Source organism: Narcine bancroftii, chromosome 8, assembly GCF_036971445.1.
Source record: "Narcine bancroftii isolate sNarBan1 chromosome 8, sNarBan1.hap1, whole genome shotgun sequence".
Classification (NCBI taxonomy): Eukaryota; Metazoa; Chordata; class Chondrichthyes; order Torpediniformes; family Narcinidae; genus Narcine; species Narcine bancroftii.
Genome location: NC_091476.1, coordinates 161098235 through 161120191, shown reverse-complemented (window position 1 = coordinate 161120191; position 21957 = coordinate 161098235). Strand labels below are relative to the sequence as shown.

At 42.6% G+C, this 21957-nt stretch overlaps 1 protein-coding gene across 2 annotated transcripts; it reads right to left on the bottom strand.

Moving 5' to 3' along the window:
• Positions 1-256: 256 nt before the first annotated feature.
• tekt2 (tektin 2 (testicular)) lies at positions 257-20926 on the bottom strand. Of its 2 annotated transcripts, XM_069895691.1 has the most exons (10): positions 20809-20926; positions 13639-13813; positions 11021-11146; positions 10310-10515; positions 8776-8919; positions 7604-7718; positions 3051-3158; positions 1773-1916; positions 1212-1291; positions 257-525 (listed from the first exon to the last, which is right to left on the bottom strand). In XM_069895691.1, exons 2-10 carry the CDS (start codon positions 13792-13794, stop codon positions 312-314), a joined length of 1293 nt encoding a protein of 430 aa, XP_069751792.1. In that variant the 5' UTR covers positions 13795-13813; positions 20809-20926; the 3' UTR covers positions 257-311. The 2 variants fall into 2 exon arrangements, with proteins under 2 accessions (XP_069751792.1, XP_069751793.1); XM_069895692.1 differs by lacking the exon at positions 8776-8919.
• Between the last annotated feature and the right edge of the window lie 1031 nt (positions 20927-21957).

The following is a 21957-nucleotide window of genomic DNA, read 5'->3' as shown; positions in this document are numbered from 1 at the left end:
TAGGAACACTCCAATTATATTTCCACCTCATCTCCTTTCAATTTCAACTACTTTTCAGAATCTCTGACTCCAGCGCTAGAAGTTTTTTGATTAGGTACTTCCAAAAGAAACTTTTTGAATATCCTATTTCTACAATAACATGTTTGCAAAGTATTCTGATATGTAATTCTGAAGTCCAATAACATTATCTTACATTTCCAAGTTATTTTTCTCTTTTCATTCAATAGTTAACATGAACTTGCCGAGAGAGATTAGGCACTTTTATTTGTTTATTGAGTGATTACAGCATATGTAATTCACATTCAAGATGATCATAATAAATCAAGTTGTGTGCATTTAATTTCTGAAAGTTTCCGGTTGGGTGTACGGGTGAAACTATCCATGTTTGACAAATATTTCTCAGGTGGAGTTGTGAGTTTTCTTCTTACATCCATACTCTTGTTATCCAGGCAGAGTGAATGGGTCTTGAATCCAATGTCTTCTTGTACTTGCGCTAATTGTTTGTAGAGAGAAGTCAAAGCATCCCTGAAGGAGAATTGTAAAACACCTCATTGGTGAAATTTTTTTCTTTTTGTTCTGCCTCTAACAAAATCCAACATTTATTTCAGTTCAGCAAACTTTATAACTCAGTCAACCTCAAAATTTTTGGCACTAGCATGGATGACAAACACCTTGTTAGCAATTGCACTGAGGCCTTTCCAGCAGAATTTTTGAAACAACTCCTACCCTACCCACTGTGGTGGGTTTGGGGGGGGGGGGGGGAGAGGGCAGGTCTTTCCCCACCACATTTATACACAAAAAATGCATAATAGAAAATAGGTATAATTTTTGAGTTGAAAAACTAAGTCTTTTGTTTGGCATAAAAGGCATAGCCTCAGATATTCTCTAATAGTCAAGTCATTTATTGTCATCTGAAGCAAAAATACAACCCAACCAAACAGTGTCCTCATACAGTAGATCATAGAGAAGTATCACACAGATTCTTAAGGATAATGGTTACCATTTTGTCTTTGAAAATATAAAAGGGATTGGTATGCCCTTACTTGTGACATTCCTGCAAAGCTGACCACAGACTAAGATTTTATCCTTTTTATAAAATTTGAAATAAATATAATGAATATTTTGGCCCTTTCATTTATCCAAAAGTTAAGAAGTGATTTTACTTGTGAAAGATGGCCAGCTAATCTGCAAGTGGAGAGCACATAACTTACTGAGACTGTGCAAGTTTCTGTTTGAGGGAAGCAATGGTCCCCTCCAACTGGTGTACTTCATCAATCAGTCCATACTGTGCCTGCGGAAAAAAACATGCTCCTTAGGATGGCAACTGTGGGCTTTTGATCAATTCACATTATAGCTAATGATGATAGCTCTTTCTCAATGTTACCAATAAATACCTTGCATCCTTGGCTAGAACCTTTGCCAACAATTGCTAGAATCATAAACATTACAGCACAGAAACAGGCCCTTCAGTCCTTCTAGTCTGTGCTGAATTATTCTGCCCGATCCCACTGACCTGCACCCAGTCCATAGCTCTTCATTCCCCTCCCATCCAATTACTGCCGAGAGAGATTAGACACTTTTATTTACCTCCCATCCAATTACCGTTCCAAATTCTTCTTAAATGTTAACATTGAGCCTGCATTCACCACTTCAGCTGGCAGCTCGTTCCACACCCCCATCACTCTCTATGTGAAGAAGTTCCCCATAACCCTTTTCCCATGTCTGCCTAATTGAGGTGTAAATATCTTAAAATGATAAGAATTAATTCTCACTTCATCTCTGGTGAGATCAACATTGGGTCTGTAGGTACGAGTTTCAAGTCTTGTGTGAGCCACCTTCAAAGGAGCATTCTTAGCTCGAAGATCTGCTTCAAGGCGTCGGATTTCCTCCTCGAGATCTGCAATTTCTTCCAAGATCTGTGTGAGAACATTAATGTGGAAAGCCAAAATGTTTGTTACAGAAGAGCCAGATAGGTGGCTTCCCAATATTTTTCTTTTTATATTTGGATCTGGTATTTTATTGGCCACAAGCAAATTTTGTCTTGAGGTGAAAAACCCAAAATTACATCTGGGTATAGACAAGGGTGTATGTAAAAATCCATCAACCCAAAGACTGGAATCTTGAAATAGGAATAAGCAAGATTGCTGCACTTACTTATCATACAAAAATCAGACAGCACTTCTGCAGAGGTGCAGTTTATTTGCATTAATCACTAACTTCCTGCCTATATGAACTGGCTGGCAATTACACATTTCTCCAATAATCTTAATGAAGAATGTTGACCAGGACAAGAAACTGGAAATATGAATTAAAATATTCAGTTCAATGTTAATCTTATACAGAAATGAAAGGGTAAGACATATGTTTGTAGAAGATATAAAAGACAAAAGAAAAAAATTAAAATCAGTATTCAAAATGAAGAATTTTTTTCCCAGTGCTAGAGAGGTTGCTATGCAGTAATGAAGAATTAATCTGCTGTTTAAAATAAAAACATATACTTGTATGGCTATGCCCAAACTTTCTCAGTAAAAGAATCCTATATTACAATTCTGGAGGACCCGATTTGTGAAATTGGATTGTAATAAATGAACTCATCCAAAGCAATTAAACAAACAGCAGCTTCTGAAATTATATGGTTCCTTAAGAAACTAGGCAAGGGGTATTATTGCACCTGGTATAATTACATCACTCTTCTCTCACATCTCAATTGCCAAACTGTGGGGAACTATATTAAAATAAATAGATTTCCCAACACCTGAATATTTTAATCAACTCTTAGGAGCTCAAAAAAAAAAGAAAATGTCACTGTGTATATTTTAAAGATGAATATTTATATATATTGTTATTGATATGGTTCACGGTGAAGTAATAAATAAAAAAATTATAAAAACTCTTAGGAGCTCATCAATGATATTCAATTTGAGTACCAGTATAGGAAAATAAATATTAATTGTCATTTTTACTGATGAATCTTTTCTTTATAATTTGCAAATATGTATTTGTTTTTAAAAAGTTTAAAATACAATGAGGCAAAAAGAGTGTCTAATTACATTTTTTTCCTGCCACTTTAATTCATTAAGGGCCTGTTCAAATTCATGAATTCTCTTCCTGAAGGCAAAGTCTGTGGCAACTCGTTGTGCCTCCACTTCATTATCAGTCTGTAATGACAAAAAAAATCAGGAGCCAAGTTAAGTTTCATTTTACAAGATGCTATCGTCTATTCACCCTTATCCTCTTCTAAAAGATTTTATTTCTTCACCTTCACGCCCAGCCTGACATTCATAATTCATGACTTTGCTCCTTCTTCATCTGCTGACTGGAGGACATAAACATTTCTTACCTGAATGGTTTTATTCACAGAGTGAATACATTTAATCCTAATCTAAGGATTTTTTTTCCCCAATTTTCCTCCTTTACATTCCACCTTTTATATGCATGGTACCTTTTATATGCCCCGGTCCGGGCAGTATGGACCGACCTAGGAGGGGAGGCAGGCCCCTCCAGCCCGGGTAAGAAACCTGCATAGGAGAAGGCCACTCCGATATAAAACCTACGACCCAAGGACCTCGCTGCCACGTCCCAGCTTGCTTGGCCACGGCACACGAACCATGGGTGTAAAGGGTGGGGCCAGTACTGCGCGCACTGCACTCCACCTAAAAGCTCCTTTGCGCAGGCCCGAGGACAGGTCCACGTCCTCCCCCTCCACGTCCTCCCCCTCCACGTCCTCCCCCTCCACGTCCTCCCCCTCCACGTCCTCCCCCTCCACGTCCTCCCCCTCCACGTCCTCCCCCTCCACGTCCTCCCCCTCCACGTCCTCCCCCTCCACGTCCTCCCCCTCCACGTCCTCCCCTCCACGTCCTCCCCCTCCACGTCCTCCCCCTCCACGTCCTCCCCCTCCACGTCCTCCCCCTCCACGTCCTCCCCCTCCACGTCCTCCCCCTCCACGTCCTCCCCCTCCACGTCCTCCCCCTCCACGTCCTCCCCCTCCACGTCCTCCCCCTCCACGTCCTCCCCCTCCACGTCCTCCCCCTCAAAAGATGCTCACAAACTCAAGCTAGCATGCTGGAACATCAGAACCATGCTAGACAAGGCTGACAGCCACCGACCTGAACGTCGGTCTGCCCTCATTGCACATGAACTCCTCAGACTTGACATCGACATAGCCGCTCTCAGTGAAGTCCGCCTGGCAGATGTAGGCAGCCTCCAAGAACGCGGCGCGGGCTACACACTCTACTGGTCTGGCAAGCCTTCGGATGAACGACGCCTATCTGGTGTAGGCTTCATGGTCAAGAGCTTCATTGCCTCCAAACTCGAAAACCTTCCGACAGGCCTCTCGGACCGAATCATGTCCATGCGACTCCCACTTCAAAACAAGCGTCACATCACCCTCATCAGTGTCTATGCTCCAACCCTCCAGGCGGAACCAGCAGAAAAGAACAAGTTCTACACCGACCTGTGCAACCTCATCCAACGTACCCCTACAGCCGACAAAGTTGTCATCCTGGGCGACTTCAACGCTCGTGTCGGCAAAGACTCAGAAACCTGGCCAGGAATCCTGGGCAAGCATGGCGTCGGCAAGTGCAACGACAATGGGCGCCTCCTGTTGGAGCTCTGCGCAGAACAGCGACTTGTCATTACAAGCACCCTTTTTCAGCAGAGGGACAGCCTTAAGACCACCTGGATGCATCCCCGATCCAAACACTGGCACCTCCTGGACTACATCCTGGTGCGAGAAAGTGACAAACAAGATGTGCTCCACACCAGGGTCATGCCTAGCGCGGAATGCCACACTGACCACTGGCTGGTTCGCTGCAAGCTCAACCTTCACTTCAAGCCAAAGCCCAGGAACAATAAAGCCCCCAGAAAGAGGTTCAATGTTGGAAACCTGCAGTCAGATGAAGCGAGAGGAAACTTCCAGGCAAACCTCAAAGCAAAGCTCGACGTTGCAACCCGCCTCACGGACCCGTCCCCAAAACCCTCTGGGATCAGTTGAAGACTACAATACTGCAATCCACTGAAGAGGTACTGGGCTTCTCCTCCAGGAAAAACAAGGACTGGTTTGACGAAAACAGCCAGGAAATCCAGGAGCTGCTGGCAAAGAAGCGAGCTGCCCACCAGGCTCACCTTACAAAGCCGTCCTGTCCAGAGAAGAAACAAAGCCTTCCGTCGCGCATGCAGCCATCTTCAGCGCAAACTCTGGGAGATCCAAAATGAGTGGTGGACTAGCCTCGCCAAACGAACCCAGCTCAGTGCGGACATTGGCGACTTCAGGGGTTTCTACGAGGCTCTAAAGGCTGTGTACGGCCCCTCACCCCAAGTCCAAAGCCCGCTGCGCAGCTCAGACGGCAAAGTCCTCCTCAGCGACAAGATCTCCATCCTCAACCGATGGTCAGAACACTTCCAATCTCTTTTCAGTGCCAACCACTCAGTCCAAGATTCCGCCCTGCTCCATCTCCCTCAACAGCCCCTAAGGCTAGAGCTGGATGAGGTTCTCACCCTGGATGAGACATATAAGGCAATCGAACAACTGAAAAGTGGCAAAGCAGCAGGTATGGATGGAATCCCCCCAGAAGTCTGGAAGGCTGGCGGCAAAACTCTGCATGCCAAACTGCATGAGTTTTTCAAGCTTTGTTGGGACCAAGGTAAACTGCCTCAGGATCTTCGTGATGCCACCATCATCACCCTGTACAAAAACAAAGGCGAGAAATCAGACTGCTCAAACTACAGGGGAATCACGTTGCTCTCCATTGCAGGCAAAATCTTCGCTAGGATTCTACTAAATAGAATAATACCTAGTGTCGCCGAGAATATTCTCCCAGAATCACAGTGCGGCTTTCGCGCAAACAGAGGAACCACTGACATGGTCTTTGCCCTCAGACAGCTCCAAGAAAATGCAGAGAACAAAACAAAGGACTCTACATCACCTTTGTTGACCTCACCAAAGCCTTCGACACCGTGAGCAGGAAAGGGCTTTGGCAAATACTAGAGCGCATCGGATGTCCCCCAAAGTTCCTCAACATGATTATCCAACTGCACGAAAACCAACAAGGTCGGGTCAGATACAGCAATGAGCTCTCTGAACCCTTCTCCATTAACAATGGCGTGAAGCAAGGCTGTGTTCTCGCACCAATCCTCTTTTCAATCTTCTTCAGCATGATGCTGAACCATGCCATGAAAGACCCCAACAATGAAGACGCTGTTTACATCCGGTACCGCACGGATGGCAGTCTCTTCAATCTGAGGCGCCTGCAAGCTCACACCAAGACACAAGAGAAACTTGTCCGTGAACTACTCTTTGCAGACGATGCCGCTTTAGTTGCCCATTCAGAGCCAGCTCTTGACGTCCTGCTTTGTGGAAACTGCCAAAATGTTTGGCCTGGAAGTCAGCCTGAAGAAAACTGAGGTCCTCCATCAGCCAGCTCCCCACCATGACTACCAGCCCCCCCACATCTCCATCGGGCACACAAAACTCAAAACGGTCAACCAGTTTACCTATCTCGGCTGCACCATTTCATCAGATGCAAGGATCGACAATGAGATAGACAACAGACTCGCCAAGGCAAATAGCGCCTTTGGAAGACTACACAAAAGAGTCTGGAAAAACAACCAACTGAAAAACCTCACAAAGATAAGCGTATACAGAGCCGTTGTCATACCCACACTCCTGTTCGGCTCCGAATCATGGGTCCTCTACCGGCACCACCTACGGCTCCTAGAACGCTTCCACCAGCGTTGTCTCCGCTCCATCCTCAACATCCATTGGAGCGCTTACACCCCTAACGTCGAAGTACTCGAGATGGCAGAGGTCGACAGCATCGAGTCCACGCTGCTGAAGATCCAGCTGCGCTGGATGGGTCACGTCTCCAGAATGGAGGACCATCGCCTTCCCAAGATCGTGTTATATGGCGAGCTCTCCACTGGCCACCGTGACAGAGGTGCACCGAAGAAAAGGTACAAGGACTGCCTAAAGAAATCTCTTGGTGCCTGCCACATTGACCACCGCCAGTGGGCTGATAACGCCTCAAACCATGCATCTTGGCGTCTCACAGTTTGGCAGGCAGCAACCTCCTTTGAAGAAGACCGCAGAGCCCACCTCACTGACAAAAGGCAAAGGAGGAAAAACCCAACACCCAACCCCAACCAACCAATTTTCCCTTGCAACCGCTGCAATCGTGTCTGCCTGTCCCGCATCGGACTTGTCAGCCACAAACGAGCCTGCAGCTGACGTGGACTTTTTACCCCCTCCATAAATCTTCGTCCGCGAAGCCAAGCCAAAGAAAGAAGAAACATAATATTTATCAAAGAAAGGATGAAATACTATAGTGGTCACATCACAATCTGGAAAATATCTATGTCTCCCCCCACAAATGGAATCTTCAATTAAGTGTTGGTCAAACACATACTTTCTAAGGGGATAGAATATCCATTAACACTACTAGTTACTTTACTCCGAATCATTTTCAAATAGTGGAGCAAAGCAGTCTGTATTCTGCATTTATTTTTCCTAAGTTCTGCAATAATGAAATAAAAGCTAGAAGGATATCTTGGCAGATAATTCCTGCTTCTGCAGATCTTCAAAAGGAAAGTTGTTATTCAAACTTACATGTTTAATGGTGGCTATAATTGCTTCACGAAGATTTTTCGAAGCTTTCATCTCCGCCTCTGCACGATCCCTGTTGTAACGGCTGAACATATCCCACTGCTGAACAGTAGTGGAGCTACTCACAGTAGGCAACAAAGAAAAGTTTAAGTTCACTCAACTTGTCCCACTCAGTTTTTAGTTTATTCTTCTCTGCTTTTAAAATTTTCATGAACATCCCATTCAGGTGTGTCAATGTCTGTTCATTCACTGTGTATTTTATAGTACTGAGCAAGGGAGAACAAGATCACTGACAAGTCTAAAATGAATTGGGTAGTCAGTTAAGAGAACCGCTGGATGGCTGAAAAATTAGTGTTCTCATTTCTGAGCTATGGAATTAATGCAAAACTGTTACAGAGCCAGGAACCCGGGCTTGAAACCGACGCTGTCTGTAAGGAGTTTTAGTTCTCACCATGTCTGCATGGGTTTCCTCCCACCTTTCAAAAAAGTGTGGGGATCATAAGTTAATTGGGATATTTGGGCAGCATGGGTCAGAAGGGCCTATTACCATGCAGTATGTCTAAATTTAAAAATTCTATGAGATCTAATGAAAAGTATATCTGCTGAATATTGAGTAATGAATAGATCAAAATGACGGTTGTATTCAGTGAGTTTGCTGATACATTGAGGCTTCCACATTAGAAATACAGGCATAGATAGGTTGGGTTTGTCCAAGATTATGAAATTACTCTCCACATTGAGGATGGGGACAAATTCGAGGAAAATGTGATTCTTTGAAAAGGTATCGACTTAGGAAGATGTAAATCCTTTAAGTACAAAATTTCAACTGTAATAGCTCAATAATTAAATTGATCATGAGATGGGTTGGTCTTCTTCAAACATTTAGTTTGGGCTCATTTAGTCAATCTCGGTTAAATAGGAAACCGTGTGTGTTGCATCCACAAGATGTGTATCAGCAATGTTGGTCTAACAGTTGAACGACAGTTCAATGAGACAGAAAGAGGAGCTACCCAGTCAAGACATTTCACACTCAATGCCACCGATGAAACTATTGATATCCTGATGAACAGGAACAAAAATGGCCTAGCTTGAGCAGCACAGAACTGAATCCAAGAGCTGAAATAGTGATAACTCCATATTAATTTAGAATTAGAAAATATAGAAGAGTTTCTTACCCAGGAGGGATACGCAAAGGGTTTGGTTTGAATGAAATGTTTGGGGAATTATTGTTGAGAGAAAGGGCAACTCCATCAACATTCAAAGCTTCCTTTTTATTCTTGATGTCAAAGATCAGCTGTTGATGTGCTTCCATCAACAAGCTGCAGAAAAAAAAGAACAGAAAATACACTTAATCCGTAGATCATGTCCCCTTAAGAATGAATTGTTCATAATCTAACCTTGAGTAAGAGGTTACGGCTTCAGATCATTCTTGAGTATATAGCACCAGAATCCAGGGTGTCTTTAAATGGCCTGTTAAAGGAACCAACAGTGTTTTTAAACCCTGCAAACACAGGGTTTGTGCCCAAGAAGGAGGCACCTGTGTTTGGCAGTGTATTATGAAGAGCTGCAGACTCCAGGGGAGTGGCGGACCAGCACAGGGCACCATAAATGGGGAAAACACCCACCCCCTTCCCATTGTGAAGGAGAACTATAGGGGACAAACCTACAGGATGGTGACATGGTAGTGGACCAGCAACTGAAGGACCTATACAGGACTGTTGCCGACTTGTCAAGATTCACGATTCAATTTATTGTCATAAAATGTACAGACACCCTGTGACTTTGTGGGGGGGGTACTCTCTTATGCTTGCCGCAAAGCAGACAGATTCTCCCCCAGCAGAAATTGCTGGGTGCCTCTTAAATTTCTTAGTCAGCGAAAGAGATGCAAAAGAGAGTACCCCCCCCCCCACCCCCCACAAAGTCACAGGGTGTCTGTACATTTGCCTCCAGCACTTCTGCAGTCTCTGCAGCCACACAGAGACTAGTCCAAACCATAGGCATCCAAACCAACCTTGTGGTCAAATGACTCACACAGGCTGCGGGCTGCTGGCTTCCTGATCATATCGGAGGTTTGGATCTGGAGTTTGGGTTGCAATGGTTTGAACTGGAGTCTGTGGTTGCAGAGGCTACGGGAGTACTGGTTGTAGAGGCTACAGGAGTACTGGTTGTAGAGGCGACGGGAGTACTGGTTGTAGAGGCGACGGGAGTACTGGTTGTAGAGGCTACGGGAGTACTGGTTGTAGAGGCTACGGGAGTACTGGTTGTAGAGGCTACGGGAGTACTGGTTGTAGAGGCTACGGGAGTACTGGTTGTAGAGGCTACGGGAGTACTGGTTGTAGAGGCTACGGGAGTACTGGTTGAGAATTCATGGGCATTCAGTGTCTCTGAAAAGATTCTGTCTTTGCTTCTTTCTCCTGTTGTTAGGAGCATTGGGCAATTCTCAGTGGAGACACTTTGTTCACTTTACAGCAGACAAAAGTTGAAGTATATCATGTATATAACATTTTTAATGCATTATTACGTGTCAATAAAAGGAACCTTTGAACCTTTAAAAATCTGAAATAAAAACAGAATACTGGAGATACTTCGCTCACCAGATTTATGAGTGGCTTTTGGAGAGTTTGAATAACTTAGTTTGGATACAAATAATGCAAGATGTCACACACAATCAGAAATAATAATAAATAATAACCAGCTGTTAGCACATACCAGAGTTGTTCAAAGGCTTGACAAATTTTCTGCTGAAGAGCTTTCTTTGAACCATTAATCACCTCAACCTCCTTAAGAAGCTGTTCATGCACTTGGTCTGTCACAAGATCAATGTCCTGCCGACCTTCCCGTAAAGTTAGAGACTCAATAGCAACATCTAGATTTAGATTCTTGGCTTCTAAGGCACGTTCTGCTTCATCCTTAGCCTGGAAGAGATCAGCTAAAATTGCTCAAATGTACCAAACAAATCTTTGAACAATTTAGAAATAACATGTAACTGGCTAAATAAAACACTGCATGTATCCTTGAGTTTTGTATCTCAGTTTTGTTGCCATGATAATTCTGCAATTGATTTCCAGTGCTTTATGGCTCTGTGGAGCAGTGATAAAGGAATGTTGAGAGTGGGAAGGTTGGAAAATATGAAGCACCTAGTATGAGTGATGAAGTAACAAGGCTAGTATCTCTGAGGCCCTGCTAATCTAAAAGGATTAATAAAAACAATTTGTTATCCTACTTTATAAAATTTCTATACTAAGCTCCATCCTCATTGCTCAAATATTGCCAGTGAAAGCTCTCAAAGGTAGTAATTTGAATCTAAGCTATAAATCTCTAGTATAGAATTTCTGGTCCAAACATTCTCCTTCCAAAAATGAAAAAAAAAATCCAAGACCATTTTCAAGATATCCATAAGGAGCTATTGTTTAAACTTACTTTGGTTAAAGCATCTATCTCAGCATTAATATTGCAAAGAGCAATCTCCAAATGTTCTTTCCATCGCTCCACATCATCCATACGGTCAGCAAGTCTGCTGGTGTTATCTTCTTGATCCCATTTAGTCTGCAACAAAATAATATCTCATTATACCAATAGATAGATCAGCTCTAATGGAACATAAATGGTAACTTTAACCCTTTGGCCTGAATTACCTCAATCTGTGCTGTATATTCTAAATAAGCCTTTCCCAAGAAACATTGTTTTCATTCTATTAGCCTCAGCAGCACAGTTCCAAATACAAGTTTCTTAAAGATGGGAAATCAAAGGCAGTGAGAAAAGATGAGAAGTTTACCAAGTAATTAAACATGTTAATATCAATTTCTAGGACATTATTCATCCACTTCTTTCATTTATATCCCAGAATATGTGCAGTGTTTATTCATTACTGTACTGTGATATTTTGGAGACACTATTCTTAATTTGTACATGAGTAAATTCTACCAATAACCCTCATGCATGTATAGTGTTGACTGAAATTATATTAGTCTAACTTATCTCACTTACCCATCTAAAATCAAAAATGTAAATTTTACAACTGCCCAATTTGCCCTCAGCTGCAACTTTAATTTTAAAAAAAATTTCAACATTTCAGCCCACGAGTTCATGCCACCCAATTTACACCCCCTTAACCTAAATCCCTGGTATGTTTTTGAATGGTGGGAGGAAACCGGAGCCCCTGGAGAAAACCTACGCAGAGACAGGGAGAATGGACAAACTCCTTACAGACAGCGTGGGATTCAAACCCTAGTCCAGTCCTGATCGCTGGCGCTGTAAAGATGTTGTACTAACCACTAAACCAACTGATTTTTCATGGCCAGTTCATTTTTGTCACCAAAGCAAGCAATGGATGGACCTGCTTTCTGGGATTAGATATGTTATCCAAATACTGCGGTGGAAATGAGAGCCAAAGAGTGCATTTGAAAAACGAAAGGAAAAAAAAGATATCGAAGAAGTTATGTGTCATCCCGTTCAATGTAATATTTAAAAGTACCTACCTGTTTTAGACAGGATAGTCCAAAAATAGTAATTATTGTCATTACAGTGGTCAGATTGCTTTATGGCTAATTATCCTTTTTTTTAATTTTCAGAACCCAGTGAGGCAGAGAAAAGTCAGTCCTGTTATTTCACATGTTTGAGAATAACAGGGATAATTTTCCATTAGTTTTTCAATTACTGGGTTCTAAAATTGCTATATTTGTAATTAAATCATGAGCTTCTACATCTTTAAATGAAAAATAGTTCAAAGGGATTTAAAAAATAGACAAATTAATCTACATTTACTGAGTGCCTTTCACAAACCATGAAAAAAATTAGCTTTATAGCCATAGGTTTTACATTTGAGATGTCAGAACCATAACTGTTTTTGTGTAGCCAAACATCAGAAAACATTTTCACACAAGGTCCAAAAAGTATCCAAGAAACTGAAGGATGGTTGCTTAAATGGCTTCTTGGCCTACTCCTGCTTATTTTTTGAGTTTTAATGAGACAAATGGTCCTAATAAGATCCTTCCATCTATATTTATTCTTGTGGACATATGATGACAAGGAATCAAATTTATTGACAAATTTATATTGAGATACTAATGTATTAAGACACAGAAAGAGCGAGAGGGAGAAAGATGACTGAAAATGAAAGTAAGCTATAATAAAACAAACAATTCCAGTTCTTGATTGTACATAATGGTCCGAGGTGTAACTCAATATTTGTCTCTCAACAGTGAGCAGAAACAGCAGAGATGTCACATTTTACTTTTGAAATAGTGACTTACAAAGGAGACAAAAATTACATTCATACAAGTTAAAATGAGCAATCTTCTACAAGGTGGTCATTCATTTCACATTTCTAGGGAAGCGGAGTAATGTGAATTTGTGTCATTAAGAGTGCAAACAAATTGATCTGGATCCCGTGGTCAGCAAGAGTTCTTTATGACACTTGCATTTTCCTATTGACTTCCTATGAGATTTTGCATTGGAACATCTGATGACTAAGATGCCAAAATAGCAAAATTCAAATGAAGAGCAGAGACACTTCCAATTCTGAAGAAGTGTCATTGACCTGAAAAGTTAAATATGCTTCTCTACAAATGCTTGCAGACCAAATGAGCACCTCAGCATTTGCTTCTCTATAGGAAATCTAGGATTTATGTAAACCTGGAATGCATATCTCCTTGACCAATCAGATTGGAAAGAAGCACACAGACTCAAAATCAAGAAGGTTAATATTTCCAATCATTTTTCTCCTTGTACTTAGAAATTTACCTGTACTTGAAATTTTATTTCAAAATGCTGCCTTTCACTCAACGTTATCTAAAGTAGCTTGGAATTGGGCCTTTATAGTTTAGCTCCACGAAAACACTCAGGGCATAATTTATTTGTCTCAGTATGTGAGGCAGGGCCAACATTTACTGTTCATTGTGATACAAACGTGTTGGAGAAACTCAGCAGGTCATGCTGCATCCATAGGAAGTAAATGGTAACCAACATTTTGGGCCTGGGCCTTACTGTGCACTACCTCCTTCACAAAAGCCATGCTCAGATTTGGCTTTGATTCATACCTGATTGTTGGTTTCATTTCGCAGGCCTCTGCCTTCCTGTCGGATCTGATGGGACATGTACCGTTGACTTTCCGAATTGGTTGAGATCTGGTTATTGTTTGCGAACCAGTCTGGAACAGAGTATCTTTGAGCTGACTTTAAACTCAGAGTTGCCATTTTGCTTTTGCTGAATCAACTGAAAAATAAATTTCAGGCTTATTAGAAGAATAAACTACGGTTCATCACTATTCTCTTGGTGACAGTGGTGTTTCTCTTAGCTTGCATAAACAATGACAGGGGTACCCTAGATAAAACAATAATCTAATGGAAAATTCAAGTGAAGAGCAGAAACACTGACAGCTCTGAAGAAGGGTCATGGTTCTGAAAAGTTAACCAGGACATCATAGGCAAAACCCTCCCCACTATTGAATACATCTACAGGGAACACTGCCATCGGAGAGTAGCAGCAATCATCAAAGACCCTCACCACTCATCACATGCTCTGTTCTCGTTGCTCCCATCAGAAAAGAGGTCTAGGTGCCCCAAGACTCGCACCACCAAGTTCAGGAACTTCTGCCATACCTCCACCATCAGACTCCTCCACAACAAACTCAATCAGAGACTCATTTCAGGACTCTTACTTGTGCACTTTGATTTTCTTTTTTTATTCTCTCTGTATTGCACAGTCAGTTTGTTTAGATTAGTTATATTTTGTTATTTACCTGTATACACTGTGTACAGTTTATTTTTGCACTACTTAATATTAGTGGTAATTCTGCCGCGCTCACAGGAAAAAGAAATCTCAGGGTTGTATGTGATGTCATGCATACACTCTGACAATAAATCTGAAATCTAACTATGCTTCTCTACAAATGCTTGCCAACTGACCAATTACATCAGCATTTGCTTTTTAAAAAAATAGTATAAAACAAACAGTGAATGGTTACACCCATAACTGTTTCGGACTATTGTCATACATCAGGTAAAACCTCCTCCAGCTGAAGATTTGCTTTATCTGACAATGTCAGTTTCATCATCTCTTCTGATTCCAAAAGATCACATATTCTTTCATGACACACAGGAGACTGCAGATACTGGAATCTGAAGGTAAATATAATCCTCTGGAGGAACTCAGCAGATTGAGTGGCTCCGATGGGAGAAAAATGGTTGATGTTTCAGGCCAAAACTCTTCATTGAGACATCTCTCTATTGTTGGACCTTCCCTATGACGTTGCAGTTTTGCAAACACAATCCTCATCTCCAAGGATAGATATTTATGCAGGATTCAAATGACAGTGGCCATAAACATTAACATACGTGAACAAAGAGATAACCACACAATATATAAACTGAAAAATTCAATTCCTTTCATTTATTCAAAATTAGGAAAGTTTGTGCCTCATCACCTACAATTTATGTTGGGATCATGTTACAATAAAATGGTAAGAAATATTTTATGTTGTTATGCTGGGATTGGAGGGGGTGAAGGTGAAAAGATTCCTCTGATATTCTCAAATGTGGTTGTGTAGTAGTGTGTGCGTGAGTGCAGCGAGAATAACTGAGACAACAGGTTGTGAGCTCGTCAAGCACAACTAATTTACTTCAAATTTCACGCTGCAGCCTCTTAGCTCTTCTGGAGCCCGCCACTTACAGACCGGAACTCATGTCATGCTGAAGTAAGCACATATGCATACTTCCGGTCTGTACCATAATGCCATCTTTGCTGTTGTTGCTCCGCTGACTGCACTTAACAAGCAGAGCTGGTTCGCTGCTACAAATATGTGCAGCATCGCAGTTGCCAGACTGCATCTGAAGAGTGGAAATGTTAGCAATAAACAACATTTTTCACATGTTTTTATGTATTTTACAGCTAAGGAATAAACTTACTAAGTTATCAAAAGCACAGCACTGTTAAAGAAAATAGAGAGGGAAATCTTTGAAGGAAGAAAGAGCAGCAGTAATAGTAGAGCCAGGAAGAAAATTGGAGAAGTAAAATACAAAATCTGCAGACAACATGTTTGAAATAAAAACACAATGCTGGAGAAAGTCGGCAGGCCAAACAGTGTCCTTTATACAGCAAAGATAAAAATACATCATCGACAATCTGGGCTTGAGAGAATTGAAGAGCACAATGTGTTGGATGAAGATTTCACTTAATGAATCGAATTAACTGGAGATCAGTAATCAGAAAGCTAAAAGCTGAACTCTCATGTAGGTAGGGCAAGTGGGGATGAGTGGAAGAATGGATCAGCTCGTGATGGAAGGGTATAGTGGACTCGACAGGGCAAATAACCCATTTCTGCTCCTACATCTTATGGCAGGTTCAAGAGAATTGTTAAAAGTTTTCTCTTCCTTCAGTTCAGATATTTAAAATCCAGGGTTGAATCCACTCAGTGATGGTTTCCTGAATAACACAACTTCCAAAAGATTTTCAGTCATGATGCTTTTAAAAAATTGAATTACAATGTATTCTAAAGCAAATACTTTTTTTTTTCTTTCTCGTGATCCCAATCAGAATTACACTTACTTATAACTCCAATGATCGAAACAACAGTGTCAGACTATGTTAACATAGTCCCAGTGAATTTGGAATATCCATTTTGAGACTACTAAACTGGGTATGCTGTATATATAACTGTTACGGCCCCAGAGGACCCAAAAGCCTAGCAGCAATAGGAATTCACCAAGACAAATGGTTACTTAAACATAAGTTGCTTTTAATTATCTTTAAACATGAAAACAAGATCAAACTCTAACTTATTACTATTAACTTAACCCCCTTCTAATTCTAAGTGCACTTGTATGGAATGTGTGTCTAAGTTCAGAAAGTTCTTTGATTCACAGTCCAACCTCACTTCTCCCTCCTCCCTGTTCACCAGTATCAGGCAGTTCTTATACTGGACACAGAATTTAACATTTATGAATCTTCACCAGGCTTTGGTGCTTGAAAGGTAAATGGTTACCACTCAGGAAGGTTCTTGTCAGTTTTCAAAGAGAAATTCGTTGCTTGTTGCACATACACAAACCGATTCCTTCTGATCAGTCATGTCAGTGTCTTGCTGAAGAAACTTGCCTCATCAGGGTTTTCCAGATGATGACCTCCTTCTTTCAGATCACCACAGAGTTCCTTTCCTGTTTCCCTTATCTCAGGCAAAACAGGAGCCAGCCAGCCACCTCCTCTTGTATGGACCACCAGGACTTTGAACAGGCTGAAGTAAGAACTCACAACCCATCTTCAAAATGGGGCTTTTCCACAAGCTTGCCAGCTTGTCCTGTTCCAGTCCCAGCTGCTGCTGCAACTATAGAAATAGCAAACCGAATTTTCTCTCTCTCAGAGAGAACCTCACGACCCTCTTTGTTATAGATAGAGAATTTAGGTTAAAAAGGGCTTAAGTTAAAATGTGATGATTAATCATAAAAGGGGAAGCCAGAATAGACAGGGAGCTTACCATAAAAGTTCAGCTAGACAATGTTATAACAAACAGAGATTTTCATGGTCACAGAGAGACATGTAGGAGCCAAAGATTGATAAAAAGAGTGAGAAAGAGAATTTAGTGTGTGTAGAGTTCGTAGTGTACGTAACAAACATGATAATTACAAATGCAAGTGTACTTAGGATGATTTTACAAAAACTAACCAATTAAAACAGTGTTAAAAAGAAGGGGAAGGACAAACAAAAAAAAGGTATAAAAATCAATGCACTGTATGTATCGGGGCTTGACTTGGCGAGAAAGTCAGTTGAGTCCAACTCTGCAGACTTGTAAATAAAGCTTGTCGTGTCATCAATTTTAAAGAGAGTCATGTGTGAGAATTTGTACTTCTGACCCTCTTAATCCAGCAAACTGCATTCAGACAGACTGCGGCATCGGACCCAATCTTCTGAGCCCATTCATCGATTGCTTTCCAAAACAACAATCCGTTACTCCACAGCATGTCCAATGAAGTCTCGACAGGCATTTTTCGAAGTTTTTGCAAAGGCACTCGGAGGCTGGACCGTCTGGCTTGAGCCAGGCTCTGGCACACACTAAAAAAAACCCACAATTTATCTTCTTTAAAAAAAACCTATACACAACATATAATCCATCACATTACCTTCTGCCATCAAGCCAGGTCTGGTCTCTCAACTACATTTCCCTGTCCAGATAACAATGAATAACATTTTTCCTTTTCAGTTCCCTTCTGCAGACATGTCCATGTTTCTGCTGGGCCACTTGTGTGAATTGTTTTGATAACCCCACCACTGGCTGTGAATTGTTTTGATAAACCCACCACTGGCTGTGAATTGTTTTGATAACCCCACCACTGGCTGTGAATTGTTTTGATAACCCCACCACTGGCTGTGAATTGTTTTGAAAAACCTACCACTGGCTGTGAATTGTTTTGATAACCCCACCACTGGCTGTGAATTGTTTTGATAACCCCACCACTGGCTGTGAATTGTTTTGATAACCCCACCACTGGCTGTGAATTGTTTTGATAACCCCACCACTGGCTGTGAATTGTTTTGATAAACCCACCACTGGCTGTGAATTGTTTTGATAAACCCACCACTGGCTGTGAATTGTTTTGATAAACCCACCACTGGCTGTGAATTGTTTTGATAAACCCACCACTGGCTGTGAATTGTTTTGATAACCCCACCACTGGCTGTGAACTGTTTTGATAACCCCACCACTGGCTGTGAACTGTTTTGATAACCCCACCACTGGCTGTGAACTGTTTTGATAACCCCACCACTGGCTGTGAACTGTTTTGATAAACCCACCACTGGCTGTGAACTGTTTTGATAAACCCACCACTGGCTGTGAACTGTTTTGATAAACCCACCACTGGCTGTGAACTGTTTTGATAAACCCACCACTGGCTGTGAACTGTTTTGATAAACCCACCACTGGCTGTGAACTGTTTTGATAACCCCACCACTGGCTGTGAACTGTTTTGATAACCCCACCACTGGCTGTGAACTGTTTTGATAACCCCACCACTGGCTGTGAATTGTTTTGATAACCCCACCACTGGCTGTGAATTGTTTTGATAACCCCACCACTGGCTGTGAATTGTTTTGATAACCCCACCACTGGCTGTGAACTGTTTTGATAACCCCACCACTGGCTGTGAACTGTTTTGATAACCCCACCACTGGCTGTGAACTGTTTTGATAACCCCACCACTGGCTGTGAACTGTTTTGATAACCCCACCACTGGCTGTGAATTGTTTTGATAACCCCACCACTGGCTGTGAATTGTTTTGATAACCCCACCACTGGCTGTGAATTGTTTTGACAAACCCCACCACTGGCTGTGAATTGTTTTGATAACCCCACCACTGGCTGTGAATTGTTTTGATAACCCCACCACTGGCTGTGAATTGTTTTGATAACCCCACCACTGGCTGTGAATTGTTTTGATAACCCCACCACTGGCTGTGAAATTGTTTTGATAACCCCACCACTGGCTGTGAACTGTTTTGATAACCCCACCACTGGCTGTGAACTGTTTTGATAACCCCACCACTGGCTGTGAATTGTTTTGATAACCCCACCACTGGCTGTGAATTGTTTTGATAACCCCACCACTGGCTGTGAATTGTTTTGATAACCCCACCACTGGCTGTGAATTGTTTTGATAACCCCACCACTGGCTGTGAATTGTTTTGACAAACCCCACCACTGGCTGTGAATTGTTTTGATAACCCCACCACTGGCTGTGAATTGTTTTGACAAACCCCACCACTGGCTGTGAATTGTTTTGATAACCCCACCACTGGCTGTGAATTGTTTTGACAAACCCCACCACTGGCTGTGAATTGTTTTGATAACCCCACCACTGGCTGTGAATTGTTTTGATAACCCCACCACTGGCTGTGAATTGTTTTGACAAACCCCACCACTGGCTGTGAATTGTTTTGATAACCCCACCACTGGCTGTGAATTGTTTTGACAAACCCCACCACTGGCTGTGAATTGTTTTGATAACCCCACCACTGGCTGTGAATTGTTTTGACAAACCCCACCACTGGCTGTGAATTGTTTTGATAACCCCACCACTGGCTGTGAATTGTTTTGATAACCCCACCACTGGCTGTGAACTGTTTTGATAACCCCACCACTGGCTGTGAATTGTTTTGATAACCCCACCACTGGCTGTGAATTGTTTTGATAACCCCACCACTGGCTGTGAATTGTTTTGATAACCCCACCACTGGCTGTGAACTGTTTTGATAAACCCACCACTGGCTGTGAACTGTTTTGATAAACCCACCACTGGCTGTGAACTGTTTTGATAAACCCACCACTGGCTGTGAATTGTTTTGATAACCCCACCACTGGCTGTGAATTGTTTTGATAACCCCACCACTGGCTGTGAACTGTTTTGATAACCCCACCACTGGCTGTGAACTGTTTTGATAACCCCACCACTGGCTGTGAATTGTTTTGATAACCCCACCACTGGCTGTGAATTGTTTTGATAACCCCACCACTGGCTGTGAATTGTTTTGATAACCCCACCACTGGCTGTGAATTGTTTTGATAACCCCACCACTGGCTGTGAATTGTTTTGATAACCCCACCACTGGCTGTGAATTGTTTTGATAACCCCACCACTGGCTGTGAACTGTTTTGATAACCCCACCACTGGCTGTGAACTGTTTTGATAACCCCACCACTGGCTGTGAATTGTTTTGATAACCCCACCACTGGCTGTGAACTGTTTTGATAACCCCACCACTGGCTGTGAACTGTTTTGATAACCCCACCACTGGCTGTGAACTGTTTTGATAACCCCACCACTGGCTGTGAATTGTTTTGATAACCCCACCACTGGCTGTGAATTGTTTTGATAACCCCACCACTGGCTGTGAATTGTTTTGATAACCCCACCACTGGCTGTGAATTGTTTTGATAACCCCACCACTGGCTGTGAATTGTTTTGATAACCCCACCACTGGCTGTGAATTGTTTTGATAACCCCACCACTGGCTGTGAATTGTTTTGATAACCCCACCACTGGCTGTGAATTGTTTTGATAACCCCACCACTGGCTGTGAATTGTTTTGATAACCCCACCACTGGCTGTGAATTGTTTTGATAACCCCACCACTGGCTGTGAATTGTTTTGATAACCCCACCACTGGCTGTGAACTGTTTTGATAACCCCACCACTGGCTGATTGGAGACAACACAAAAATACCTGTTTATGGTGACCCAAATATCAACGCGTGGAGATCTCTTTGCAACTGGCTCAACACGTTGGGTCCGCGACTCCATGGACCGACCGCACCACCTCCTTCCCAAACACCGCAACGTTGCTACGATACGGAACCCTTCGGACCAATCACACGGGCGGTGCAGCATCGCCATAACAACCGCAGCGCCAAGAGGAGGACGACCCGGGAGCACGTGATCGGTCCGCCGTCCCGCCAGAATTCCAGTTGCGCGGCTTCGGGGACCGAGTCAGCTCCTCGGCGCCGGGCGGTGCCATAACTTGGCGCCTGGGAGAGGAAAGGAAAGGCTTAAATTGGGACAATCTAAAGTAAAAGTCGGGGTCAAGACGAGGAAGGGCGCGGTTCAATGCTGGAGAAATCCAGCAGGTCCAACACTTTATGCAGGGAAGATAAAAATGCAGAACCAACGTTTCGGGCTTCAGGTTAATTGTCAGAGAACAGACCTGACTTCACATACAGCCCTGAGATTCTTTTTATCACTGTGGGCGAGGCAGAATTACCACTCATTGATAGCCTGCAAACAATGAACTGTACACAGTGTAAAACGTGCAAACAAATAAAGAATAACAAATGTGAACAAACTGACTGTGCAACATGGAGAGAGAATTTAAAAAAAAGAAAATCAATAAAGTGCACAAGTTGGAGTCCCGGACTGAGTTTGGAGGAGTGAGCTGTTCCTGAACCTGGTGGTGCAAGTCTTGTGGCACCTCTACCTCGTTCCTGATGGCAGCAGCGAGAATAGAACGCGTGCCCAGTGGCGGGGGTCTTTGCTGATTGCTGCTGCTCCCAGAGGGCTTGAGCCCTTCATCAAAGTATGGAAAAGTTTAGACAGGCGCAAGAACGAAATGGTGTGGGGGGAGGGCCACAGTCTAAAAGGCAGGAGGATCATTGTTTGCATTTCAATCTGTCCCTCTAGGTCTTCACCTCCGATTTTGTGGATCCTTCATTGGCCAATGAGGCCAACACGAGATCTGTAGACTCTTCAACAGGACACACTCTTGCTAATTCTGTTTCCCAACACATGCCCCCCAAACAATCAAATACCAATGGAATACTTCTTCACCACTTTGTTCAGTTATGGGGTATGCACCATTTCTTCAAAGAGGCTTTGATAA